The following is a 14,016-nucleotide window of genomic DNA, read 5'->3' on the forward strand; positions in this document are numbered from 1 at the left end:
TTTGTAAAGAAGAACATAACATGTATTTTCTGCTTTCAGTCTGTTTTGCTGTAAGCAAATATGAAGTAGTCGCCGTCAGTGGTACCTTATAAACACAAAATATTTAGGTGAATCATTGGTAAAAAAAAATAAATAAAAAAATATTGCTTCTAGGAAAATCGTCGCAAAAACAATCAAGGTACATTTCAACTTTTGTTCGCCCAACCTTAGTATCCAGTTCCTATCCTGAAGCATAGTGCATGGCTAACTGCAGAGTAAGATACTAGCATGTCTTTACTGTATGTAGGTGTTAATGTGTAAATTGAATAGGCTCACATACTGCATTCGTCCTGGCATCCACCTGCCTTGTTTTTACTGAACAAATGTCAGTCTGTTGGTCAGTCCACTACCTTGGTCTAGACTGAAATATCTCAACCATTATTTGATGGATTGTCATGAAATTTTACATAGACATTCATGATCCCCAGAGGATGAATCCTACTGACATTGGTGACCCCTGACTTTTCCTGTAGCGCCACAGGCAGATTGACATTTTTGTACTTTCTGTAAAATATCAATAGCAACGTTTGGATGGATTGCCATGAAATATTGTACACACATTCATGGCCCCCTTGGACAAATTGTAATTACATTGGGGATCCTGTAACTCATTTTAAACAGTACCATCATCTGCTCATGCTATCTATGGCAGTGTATACAAAATTGAAAATAAAGGTGTATTCTTTATTGGGAGGACCACAGGAACCATTTGTGACACTCCTGTTTTGGTTGCAGAGTATTAAGGCCCACAAAAGACTTTAGTCAGCATGCTCTGAACTCGTGCTGGGTGAACTGGGTGTAACACTGATCGTGACTCCACCAAAATGTGTTATAGCTGTAGGGAAGAGGAATAATTTCTGTGCAAGCTGGCTTCACTGAGATAATGTTCTTAGGATTTATTTCAAAACATCGGTTAATATAAATGTCTCTCCAACTTGTCTGAAAGTTTGCAGACTACAGTAACAGCACTGACCATATCCTTTAGTATTATACCTCTTTTTCTGAATGGATATTAATGTTAAAGGGTTATTTTCCAGCATCTTTACACTCTTAGTATCAACACTTTTAGTATTGAATGGCTGGTGTGATGTGACTATGTGTTCAGGTATGGTCCTGACCTTTTAGGATAATTTGGTTAGGGTGTGTTTGTGCCTCTCATATGTTTTTTAGATTTAGAATTAGCACTGCAACAACTTGTTACTGCAGCAGATTTGGTAGCTGAACAACAAAGTTGTTTGCTGTAAACTGGATTTCATCCGGGCTGACTCCTCAACCCTGTTTGCTGACCTACTTGCCATGTGCTGTGTTGCTGACTTGATATATACTGCAGGCCTCAGCTAACTCCTGAAGTGAAGAAAACGTTTAACAGAGAAGAAATTAGGAAATTTGGAGTTGCGCTTACAGTCAGATTTAGTTGAAGTGTGATTGCCCTGGGGTTTCTAGGACCTGCCTTGAGCCTTCTTATCCTTCACTGATATTTGTTTCCATGGAAACCAGCTTGTGGTTGATACCTAGCGTACAAGAAGCATTAAAAAAAATTTGGGATTTGGCTACCGCCTCCTGAGCTGTAATTCTTATCTGTGCCATGCGTTCCTAAATGCGCTGGTTCATCTAATCTTTCTTTACATAAAAACTCAGATACACAAACTGTTCTCACTGTGAGATTTGAATGTGCAAATATGACCTAGCCCACAAATGCTTTAGCGCAGGCAAATTTGTTATAGCCTACTTAAGTTCACTCCAAACATTGTTCTCTCAGAGAGGGACAGAATATTCGGGGTTTTTTTCCGTCTTGCTGTTTTTGGCTCTGCGGCTTCTCTTTATCTTGGCGCTGCTCTGCTTTATCCAGGTTTTATTTTCTTTCTTATGTCTCTCAGGGATGAGTTTCGTTTCATATTGATGGAAAAAGTGGTAATTGAATGATTGTTGGGTGTAGACAGATTTATTTAGCAATTATTTTAACTGAATAATAATAAAGAGTAATTATTATCATTACACGTAAAATTTCTGTTCTTCAAACCAAACTACTCACTATGTTCAGATAATTTGTTGAATGTAAAGTGACTGATAGGAATGAAGGCAAGCAGCTTTTCCTGTAGCCTCTACAGTATATTCAGTTTTTCTTGTCCCCATCTGAAAACAACCTTATTATCTGTCATCAGACTATCTAACATAGCCCGTCTGTAACTTGTAGCAAGAGATTAGACAAGTACAACCTTTGAATGTGTATGTTATTTTTGTTTCTTTATAACCCAAGCAAAAAAGAAAAAGTTTGAGAGCATATTTCTCATGTTGATATGAGATCTCAGCTCTTAGGTATCATGTTCTGTTTTGTAGTTAAGGGTAGGTTTTATTGCAAATTTCCTGTATTGGTTTTGGTATTTCAGTTTGCAGCTTTTATCCAATAATCTCGACACACCCTGGTTGATTTCATTTTATGGGAATTCCATGAAACGTGAGAATGGGTGAGCAGCGCAGGATGAGGTTGAGAAAATGTTATTCTTAGTGATGCAGTAGGCTACATATGAAAACAGCTTTCCTCTCCTCACACTTATCTTTGCAAGGGCAGAGCCGACGGCCCATACGTTGGCTCTCTCCCAAGGGCCAGTATGCATTCCACATAAGATGAAGCTCTGATTTATCTGCACACACGTGTCTGTCAGGCTCAGTGAAATTAACAATGGTGCTAGATTTGAGATACAACAGCGCCACAAAATCCATCAGCGTGTCACGTGGAGACCTAGGGTTGATATTCAGCGATCTTCTGCACTTATGGGAATCAGGCGACGTCCTACTGTTGATTCGTGACTCCACAGTAAAGTGAACAAACAGACCCGCAGGGCCTGTTTCCTCTCACCAACACAGTTTTCTGAGAAGGAGGAAGCTTTAAGCTTTCATTTTTCTTTTTCTCACTACAAAAGAAGAAGTGCAAACTTATGTTACATTTGGTCTAAAAAAAGTTACTTCTTTTTGTGCAATCAATGAAACGTTTTTATTGGCCTTTTTATATAAATGAAAAAAACAGGAACTCCTTCTGTAGCCTGACTTGTGGGCTTGTATCTATGATTCTCTGCATCAGCCGTATGCTTGGCCAGAAAGTGGTGTGTGAGACTCAACATACACCGGTGGTAACTCAATTCACATCGACAGTACATGCAAAAAAACAAAAAAAGACCCTTTTCATCCATTTCTGCTCAAGGAGCTTTGTTTCACAACGTTACTGCTGCATTGCTTCCTGATGTCCCGGAATACCATTGGATGGATTGTCATGAAATTTGCACATTCATGTAAACTAAAATGGTGAACATGTTAGCATGCTGGTGCTAGCATTTAGCTCAGGGCACCACTATGCCTTGGTGCTGCCTCATAGAGCTACCGGCATGCCTGTCCACTCTTAAGTCTGCTTTTTACCCTTATTTCTCATACAGCAAGAAACACTTCTCTTTCCAGAATCTGTTGTTTGATCCTTTGGGTGTTCCTGTGTTGTGCAAACTGATCATGTCTGTGGAAAGATAAGTAAGAGGTTTGAGCTCTACACAGGGTGGATAATAGTCAGCAGCTTTGGCTTGAGGGATGAAGCCGAACATACAGCGTCAAGGTCAACAGCAAGGGAAGAAAACAACGTAAAATCTAATTTACAGCTTGGGGATTATTTGTATTATGTATTTGCCTTATTCTGAGAATTTCTGAGTGTCAATATACAGCACTGGGGCTGGTGCAGGAGCATAAGAGACATACTAAACAATCCCTTTTCCCTGTGCCACCACCACCAGCTATTACAAGAGACAAAGCCACAGCCAAGAGAAGGTTGCTGGGCGATAGTTATCAGTATCAAATATTCATAGCCAACAGTTATCAGTATTACATTTGCACTTTGTTGCTGCCAGTGAAGTCAGGTGCTGCATCCCAAAAGAAGTTATAGTGTGTTTATGATTGGGATGTTTTCCTATAAGAAGTATTTGTTCTTTTTGTGTCAGGTTGTCAAAAATCCTTTCCTTATGGACTTAACAATCATAATAAATGGCGTTCTGGGTGATGAGCAGATGGAAAGCCTAGTTTTTCATGAATTTCACCTGTCAGACATGAAGTTTCTCCTGCACACACAGTGCCATCTATTGGCAGAAACAGTACTCTGCATCTCTCTGAGTTTCCATCGCTGCCTTATCTGGTTATTGTTTGCAGTGATTACTGCTCAAATATGTTCATCCAGAGTAGATTCTTGACTGACAGAGAGTAATGAGCCTCATAGTGCGATTTCAAACCAGGACTCATTTTGTCTCAAGAAACACCAGGCTAGTTACCATCCTTTCATCCTCGGAGGTGCAACATTAACAGATGGCAGGAGTTATTTCAGGGCAACCCAGCCCACTGCATAACCAACCTCTCTCAGTTCAATGGACCTCTTGTAAGTGGAAAGGATGGCCCACTATCCCTCTGTGTTTTCCACTCTTAAATTAGTCTGGGTAAACTTAGATGCGTGCAGACAAGAGCATGGAAACCATTAGTACCCCGTCATATGCAACCTGGTGCTGATGGATTCTAATTTCTATCTATATTTGAATTATTGTGATTCTTTATGGAGTTATTAGCATTTAGCTGGCTTTAAATGTTGAATTCCTCACCTTGATGTTAACATATATTTGCCAAGCAGGTTTTTGACAATTTTCAGTGGATTTTAGTTGTTTTTGACACAGATTAACACCAAATAAAGACAACCAAAATGTCATGAAATTAGTTTTTAACTTGTAGGTAAAAATATTGAATTAGTACTGTTTTGCTCTGTGTGTGTGTGTGTGTGTGTTTTAGAGTGGACAAGACCTTCTCCAAGGCCAGAAGCATATGGTGAGTTTTTCTTCTGTCTTTACTTTTGTCAGAAAATGTGGTAAACTATGACAGCATGTCGAGACAGTGACATTTTGTTATCAATCTTCGTCATTTAAAGTGTTTATCAGGTTTTCATTTATGATAAACCTACACAGTGGATTACAATTCTTAAAGCTCTAGCACTAGAAATAATGTTCGATGTCACTGACTCAGACTGCCCTTGTACGCTTGAAATGTGTTAACCGGTGCGCCGAGTAGAGTGAAAGTGAGATGAATGAGCCAGTTGAAAGGTAGAGCAGACGGGCAGCAGTGGGGAAACAGATACCCAGTCCGTGCTGCTATATCTGCAGTGCTGGCAAGGTTAGAGTGCTGCATGTGAGTGGCACATGGAGGCAGGCAGGGAGCTATGTATGCACGCCTCTTGCCACTGCAGATAGACCACTCTATTAGGTGTGGTGGCACGAGTTTCTGGCCCTCAACCTCCTCTGTCCGACTGCAGAAGGTTAAACAGTGCCTCGCCGCAGTATCATCACACCTTCCCTCTGGAATACAGCTACAGGAGGATCTCTCTTAGCAGCCAGGCCTGCATTACTCAGCAGTGGCTGGGCTTGTTTGCAGGGACTGCCGTCTAGCCATCGGGCTACCACTGCAGCAGGCTATAACAGAACAACTTGAGAGGACTTGAGAATCTAAAAGAAGATACAAAACAGAACAGGTGATAAAAGAATTGTGGGCGTGGAGAAGAGGAAGGACAAAGGGAGTGAGTGGATAAGATGACATGACAGGAAGAGAAAAAAGAGAGCAGTGTGATGTCTGCAAAACAAAATACATTTAGAGTTCAGCAGAGTCACACCAGCTTTGTTGCTTTGTCAGAGTCATGCGCTTCTTTAAAGCAAGGAGGAATTCAACTAACACTGCTGAATGAATTTGGAGGATCCTTCCCACCGCGTTAACAGAACTTGAATTATATTGCATCATCATCAGTGCTCATACCTAGCAGGCAAAAACGATTTCTAGCAACACAACCTTGGGTGAAAGGATTCTTCACTCTGTTAAGCCTAAGGACAAAAGTTAGATTTAAAAAGAAAAATAACTGGGACAGCCAGAGTCAAAATCTTCCTCCAGGTACTGTATTTTGAACAGGATTTGACTGCAAATTAGAACAGTGAGCTCAATCCTCTCACAGCAAAACTGTAACAGGACAACCCAGCAAAATGCCGTGCTCACCTTTCCGAATTGGAAGGCCAAGAAAATTCTGGTGAGTTTCTTTTAACCCTGCCTGAAGATTGTTTTGATGATAACAGCATGACTCCACAATCAAATCAATGTACCTGCCTGATGCATGCGTTCCTCCTAAATTGCCCCATACCAATACTCAAGAAATTATTAATGAAACCAACCCGGAGGCAGCAATGTACTAAGGATTATCTATATCAATCAATCAATCAATCAATCAATCAATCAATCAATCAATCAATCAATCAATCAATCAATCAATCAATCAATCAATTAAACGAATAATCAGGTTGGTGTGTTGGTATAGCACTTGGACATTTTATTGGAAACACTATGCTCGATTATAAAGTGTCTGCACCTCATTTGTATCTAAATCTGTAAATACACCTTTAGCCCCACATATACTAGCCTCGTGAGACCGTCCTGTTCTTGCGAGCTCCAGTTTTCAGTTAAGACTGGTCAGTTTCTATTAGTTTCTTCATTGATATCTAATGTGTTGACATGGGCTAAAAAGGGATGCCAGAGTTTGCGGAATGTCTTAAGGGAACCTCTTAAAGACTACCTGATTGCTTTATGGTGTTTTAACATGCTGGTATATGATAACTGTAAGCTAGGCCTACTGAAATGGAGCGGAGGAGATCGATAGAAAGACAGAGCAGCAAACTGGCATAAACAGCTGTTTCTACGCGCCTCCCCCTGCTGACTTTGAGCTGACTGATTATTGTGAATGCCACCATAGAGGATGTGCTGCCGGAGGTTAAACAGTAACTAACTTGACTTAAGTTAGGATATCAGCCTTTGCTTTACATGCAGTAATAATCAAAAGATAATATTTTTTCATCACACCAATTTTGTTTCTTCCTAAAAATATATCTATATATCACAATCAAAAGCGTGTTTTGTTGTTACTTCCCTTGGATCTTTGAGCTTCACTGTTTGACGCTAGAAGGCTGTTTTTTTTCACAATCATCTGCTGAAGGAGGAAAGTTTACCTGTGCTCCCCTTCATCATCTGAATTTAATCGCAACTAATTTGGGAACCAATCGTAGTCCTACGTGCATCTTGCAGAGGTGTAATGTGGAAACTTCAACCTCCAGCACACATACACTGAGAGGTTTGTTTTGTGTTCGGTAGTTCAACTCTTGAAATGAACATTACTTGCTTATTCATAGATTCTGGATATTTCAATCAAGGAGAAGATGTAATTTTCTGAGTTTTTGAACCAGGTAACAAATATGTTTTTTGGGAAAACCATACAAGACATACATTATTATTCAAAGCAGAGTATTTTCATATGTTTTAAAACATGTCTGAAAGGGCAGCTTTAAGTTTGAGCAGCAGTGATTGATGGTTGTTTTGGTTTTGGTTGCCCTGCCCTCTGCCCTCTAGTGGTAAAAAGTTGAAAACATGCATAGTACAGGTGCAGTCTGCAGTAGTCCTATAATAATTAAAACTATATTAATGATAAATTGGACCTCAAGTCGGAGTATATTATTATAAGCAGGTTATTTTAACGTTGCTGAATGCCCTTGCTATTTATTCCAAATTGTGTGATCCAATACGCCGTTCTATTTTTATGATGCTTTCTAAATTCTAGGCCTATTTCATCCTTTGTGTCCCATTTCTGCCTATAAACACTTAAGAGGTGTCACTGTACACATTCCTCTATTTGTGTTCATTGATTTCCCATGAGATGTCACTCTGCATCATCCTCTGTCTGTCTCCTCTACACAAGCACCCACCGCTACGCCGCGAAGCCCGGGCCGAGTGTCAGTTTGCTTGTGCACGCTCATCTGTGTGTGTCAACCTGAGTTGTCTGGAAGAGCAGACGTAGTGGGAGAGCAAACTGTCAAGCCAGATCAGCCTAGACTGTCTCTCTGTGAGTCTCCTGCTGTCTGACCAAATATAGCACCAGAGTGACAAGCTCGCCCCTGGTTCTACCCATCTCAATAATCCAAATCCTAACATGTCATCCACCATCCAGCATCAGCACACCATGTCAAAAAAAAAAAAAAACTAAAGCTCCAATGACAGCAGACTGTCAAAGGTTGTGCCAGCCAGGCAACTTTGACAGGACATTCCTTTTTACTTTATCTGATTCGTGAAGCTTTTCACCGGCAAAGTTGTTCTGCCAGCTTGTTTAAAGTTCACTTATTGGCCTTCAGAAAGTCTCTTGCAGCTGCAGTATCTTCAGAAGACAGGTGTTGGTTGTGTTTTGGATCCCCAAGTATAAATTTGAGGATGTGTATGTCTCTCATGGGAGCCTGTTTATTGACACCTGTCATGCTGAGGATGGTGTGATAAGCCAGCGAGAGAAGGACTTTACATTTCCCGAGTTCCTCCTGGTTTTTCTCTTCCAAGGGAGAAAAAAATGATCTTATTGTGGATGTTCTTGTCTTGATTGATAGGACAGATGTATGATTTCTAAATCATTCAAGTTTGGTATGACTGAATACGCTAGTAGCTCTAATATCAAACACAAAAGAACAAAAACGTACCCCGCAGTGACCAGGCTGTTGTTGAAAAGGCACATCTGCATCACTGTGATTTCCCCCAGGGGTTGTGTTTCCAAGGAAATCTGGATAGTGACATTGTGAGAGATAAGCAAGTTGGAAATCAGGACCTATTGTTAGAGTGAACATGCTTTATTCAAAAACACCTGCTGTACCTGGGTTTTTAATGCATACTGAATATGGCCAGCTGTCAGGGGACGTGTGGGCTCAAGATAACACATCAAGGAGTCTCCTCACACACGCATCAGATCCCACACATATTTTATTATTTAGAATTCCAAGCATGTAGCATTTGATTGTACAGTGTTTTTTTTATTCTTCTTGCTCATACCTTCAAGTAAAAACAGTTGAGTTCTAATGTCTTGATAAGAACTACTGAATAGTATTTCCATATCTGACTGTTTGTTTAATACAAAAGGACTTTACTATATGTACAGTTCCTTGGGGAACAAACCGCTTCTAAGACGTATCTGCTTTTTGAATTTTGTCCAATATTTGCTTTTGTTTGAGTGTGGCAGCGGTTGGTGAAAGTCCCGGAGTAAGTTTTTATTACTTCCATCTTGCACACAGAATAATTTACCTAAATAAAACTGGCTTAGAATATCATATTAAATGTTGTGTTACATATTATATACAGTATATTTATGTAGCTGAACTTCCACCAAAATAAAACTTTTTTTTTGAAGTGGAAATCAAATATTTTCATCTGGAAAGATTGCCTTTGATGCTCATTTTGAAGCCACATACACACAAGACAAGTATAAGCACCGCTCAGAGATATGGTTTCACACCAGAGACAATCATCCTCCCATTTGTTCGAGTGCTTCGGCTCAGTCTGACGGGGGTTGGGAAGGATGACCCCGAAAACAGGGCAATTCCAGGGTCTATTTTTGTGGTAATTCATTGCTCCTCGTGTCTCTGGCTGTTAGGCAAGGCAGCAGGTGTTGCTACTTCATGACGGATTTGAAAAAATCTAAGAGGGAGGTCGGTTCCTAATAGCTGAGCTCTTCAGGGTCAGCGCTGTAATATATGATGACACGGGGAAACAAGATCACTGAGCAGCACCGCTAAGTGTGTTGATGTCTGCTTGCTTGTTGAATGATTTGTGTTTGGGGATTGTCGACACAGTGCTTATACATTCATTGAGATCAAACCTCTAGTTCAGTAGGTGGAAGCTGATGAGGAGGCGAGGCGTCATATTACTCAGAGATCATTAGAAATATCCATTTTAATTTATTCATATGCCGAATTTAACCCATTTTCAGAATCAGAATCAGAAAAGGATTTATTGCCAAGTAAGTAACTTACAAGGCATTTGCCTTGGGGGTTGGTGCATACATAAAAATAAACATATTAAGCATGAATATGGAATAGACAATAAATACAGAAACAAATAAGTACAAAATAGCGGTATAGCACCAAGAAGAAATTGGCATTTAAGTCACAGTGAAAATGTTGGTCTGGTTTCCACTTTCCTCTGGCTAAAATATCTCAGTATAAATAACCGTGGTCATCCCTTAACTTTTCATGTAGCGCCACCATAAGAGCAATTTGTAATTTTGATCAAATCAATATTAATTATGTTAAGAAACACAAGATTGAAGATTCGGGGCTGGTATAGCTACATGGACATTATTTTATGTTGTCACTATTTGACCCAACTGAGCTGGTTAAACAGAAGAGAACATACTATGAGAAGAAAGAGGTCATAGTTAACGTCATCAGGAACATGCTTACTTTTTTATATCGGCTTTACCGGCCCCCTAATGTTGTAGCCCAATTACCCAGTTCAAAACAAGACATTTAAAAAAATTCTGCATGATTATCAAACCAGTCACAATCACAGTCACAGTGGGGTTCCGGTGTACTGCAGAGAAACCTTGAAGTTTCTTCAAAAGTTAGGAGGCAGTTGGCACTCCTACTTTGCCTTGCAAACAAACTCTGGGATTGATTAACATAGAGAATTTGTTTAAGAGTGACTGGAGGCGGGTTTCAACAAATCTAGAAACATCAGGAGAACCCTCAGACCTCTTACGTAATCCAACATTTTGCAGCAGGAACAATGTCTTCAGTCACAGACTGTAACAGTGACTCAACATGATTTACCATGAATTACTATGGTAAACAATTAAAAATGAAAACCTGGCACTATCATATTTTTTCTATTATTATATTTATTATTTCTTACTTTTAGCTGTGTGGAAATTAAGTTGAAAGTAAGGACAATAAACTCTGCTCGAATGATGCATTCATGTACAGTCATTAGACAGCTTATGAATTCAGTGCAGTTTTTCAGCCGACTCTTGCGGCTCAGCGCTGTTTGCACTTCCCCATCCCCCCATATCCCCCACACCCCCCATCCCCTTCTACCTCCTGAGGTTGACCACTGTTATTTAAATCTCAACCTGTGGGAGACACTTGATGCTACTTATGCATAAATAACCATTCATTCATATTTCAGGACAGCAAACCATCTTTCCTGCTGGTGTATAATGTGTCTGTGATGGGAGATCCTAACCTTTAACTGCCCTTAGGGGTCACTGGCTGGTCTCACACACACCGTCCCACACACACACACACACACACACACACACACACACACACACACACACGCACACGCACACGCGCACGCACACACGCGCAAACGCACGCATGCACGTGCACGTAGTGCATTTCACTATCTTTGTGGGGACCTGTCATTGACATAATGCATTCCCTAGCCCCTTACTTAACCCTTACCCTCACCCTATCCATTACCTTATTCTAACCATAATCATAAAACCAAGTCTTAACCCTCAAACAGCCCTTTAAAGTTGTGGGGTCCAGCATTTTGGCCCCACAAAGCTGTCCGGACCCCACAAGTATACTGTGTTCCCGTTTTTTGGACCCCATGACCCACCCCATGAATATAGTTAAACAAGAACACACACACACACACACACACACACACACACACACACACACACACACACACACACACACACACACACACAGACACACACACACACACACACACACATCATACAGATTACATTTTTAGCTACTTGCTAGGTTTGTTTTGCTCAGCATAACGACATGAGCTTGAATCAGAAGGAACTTTGATTTTAATTTGAATGAATTTGAATATATTAATATTATATATTAAACAATGAACAAACAGTTGCTGACTCTTGATTTGGCTTGCCATGATCCTTTGGGAATTATAGGATCCAGCTACTTTAGCCAGTTCTTTCAGCTTGTGTCCTGTATTATTATTTAAGTTCTCTTGGTTGAGAAATGGCTGCTAAAAAGCTGAAAGTGAGATAGGCGGTATGAGGGTGGGAGATGGGGAACATTTTCAGGAGAGCAACAACTGGTGTGTTTAATTTTTTTTAACCCCACACCCCCCTCATCCTGAGCTTTTGCTTTGGCATATGTAACATTTCCAGTCTTTGCTCAAGGGTTTTAAAGAGAGATAGAAGGATTATTATCCCACTACAACGGGACGTCTCTACAAATTACTGCTAATCTGGACAATATTAAAGCTGTGTCCAATGATATACTACAGTTTTATTTTGTACCAGTAAGCTTTGGACAGTGAGAGGATTATTTATTTTTGTATCACAATACACAGCTCTTAATGTAGCACAGTATGAAGAGCGTGGTGTAATCCCATGTTATCTCTTCATCTCTAACACATACAGCACACACACACACACACACACACACACACACACACACACACACACACACACACACACACACACACACACACACACACACACACACACACACACCTTCCTGTTAATTGAGTAACTGCACCGATGAATCAGTGTTATTGCTGCGTAGAATATTGTTTAGCTGGGACTTAGCAGGATATTGGTGACATTACTCACAGGCCTGCTGGAAACTGTGGTTGGTAACATAGTGGAGGAAACGCACATGTTCACCGGGGGTTGAATGAAACTCATTACAGTAATTAAAAACATTTCCATGCACGCTTCCTCATCCTGCACAATGAGCATTAAGGAGGCTGCAATGCCTAGTCACCTTTGGGATCTTAATGTTGGACATACATAATCACCTAATTCAAGTCATATCATAATGAACGTGAACATGTTATTTTTTGTTTTTCACGTGTGGCTGATGTGGTTGCCACAGCAACAGCCCTAACTGGCTCATGAGGCAGTGTAGGGATTGAAGGCAACCCCCGTTACCCTAATTAGCTCTGCTTTCTCTTTCTGACAGGCAGACTTCATTCTTGCCTGAAATGGAAGATGGGGGGGGGGGGTGGGGGGTGGAGGGGGGTTCCCGGGGATAAGGGTGGTGATGGTGTTGGTGGTTGGGGGTGGGGGTGCGGTTTAGAGTCCCAATTTCAGACAAGTAGCCTACCACATAATGCGTATGTGTGTGAGCTTGAGAGCAGACAGAGAGGGTGGAGATGAGGAAGTGACAACTAAAGAGCGCATGTGTGTGTGTGTGTGTGTGTGTGTGTGTGTGTGTGTGTGTGTGTGTGTTTGAGGGACTGAGTAGGAGGAGAGAGAGAGTGAGGGAGGAGAATCAGCGGCACAGCGGATGCTCACTGGGAGTGACCAACACTCATAAAAAGATGAGAGTGATGGCTGAACGACTGATTGAAAGCAGCTAGTGAGGTGACTGAAGTTGGGAGAGAGAGAGAGAGAGAGAGAGAGAGAGAGAGAGTAAAAAGCAAGAGAAGCAGAAACAGAGAGAAAGAGACAGAGAGAGAGAGAGAAGAGTAAAAAGCAAGAGAAGCAGAAACAGAGAGAGAGAGAGAGAGAGTAGATAGCTGTAAAAGAGAGGGAGAGAGAGGGAGCTTAACTAGAGGAGAAGCGTTGACAGTGAGTCATTTGCCAGAGTGCCGGTCACTGTCCGGACTTCCCAGGGAGCGCCCAGCTGCCAATGTAAGTAAGTTTGCTGCTTGGCTCCACGCAGGACATCAGGTCGCCCAGAGGAACTGCTGTGTCTTCTTCACACGGCTGCTTTCTGTGCTGCATCGCTACCCAGCTGGGGTGTGTTATGTAATTTGTTGTGGTGTTGGGATGAAGCTGTGGCTTAGTGATGCAAACTGATCTGCAGGAGGGCTTACGTGGTAATGCCACGCAGAACAGGCAGGTGTGTGTGAACAGCAGTGTGTAATGTGTGCAGCTCAACATGCTTGTGATGAAGGACAGTTTGTAATGGACTGGGCAGGATAGTTCTTCTGTCACTTTTACTCTTATGTGTGTTAGTGGGAAAAAAGATGGTATATCTTGTCACCAAAATATGTGAGACTATAGTTATTATGTACTGTGTTTTGTACGCACAACACACTACGACAAAGAGATGCATATGAACAAGTATTACATAATATCTAGTTTTAAACCAACTGTTAAAAACAAAAGCATTTTCTTTCAAGTGTGTGTGT

General features: G+C 41.0%; 1 protein-coding gene across 11 annotated transcripts in view; it reads left to right on the top strand.

Moving 5' to 3' along the window:
* The window catches only part of LOC114558315 (rap1 GTPase-activating protein 1), a 62,166-nt gene that overhangs the window by 21,201 nt on the left and 26,949 nt on the right, over nucleotides 1-14,016 (top strand). For 9 of the 11 annotated variants that reach the window (XM_028582209.1, XM_028582211.1, XM_028582199.1 and 6 more), the window contains one exon: nucleotides 4,846-4,881. The exons of 1 other annotated variant lie outside the window; for it this stretch is intronic. Coding sequence is in view for 9 of the 10 variants with exons in the window: in XM_028582211.1 (XP_028438012.1) it covers nucleotides 4,846-4,881 (36 nt within the window). In the remaining variant the exon portion in view is untranslated. Of the gene's footprint in view, nucleotides 1-4,845; nucleotides 4,882-5,592; nucleotides 6,122-14,016 lie in introns of those variants that run through there. One more of the 11 variants, XM_028582202.1, reaches the window with a different exon arrangement.

Source organism: Perca flavescens, chromosome 7 (genome assembly GCF_004354835.1).
Source record: "Perca flavescens isolate YP-PL-M2 chromosome 7, PFLA_1.0, whole genome shotgun sequence".
Classification (NCBI taxonomy): domain Eukaryota; kingdom Metazoa; phylum Chordata; class Actinopteri; order Perciformes; family Percidae; genus Perca; species Perca flavescens.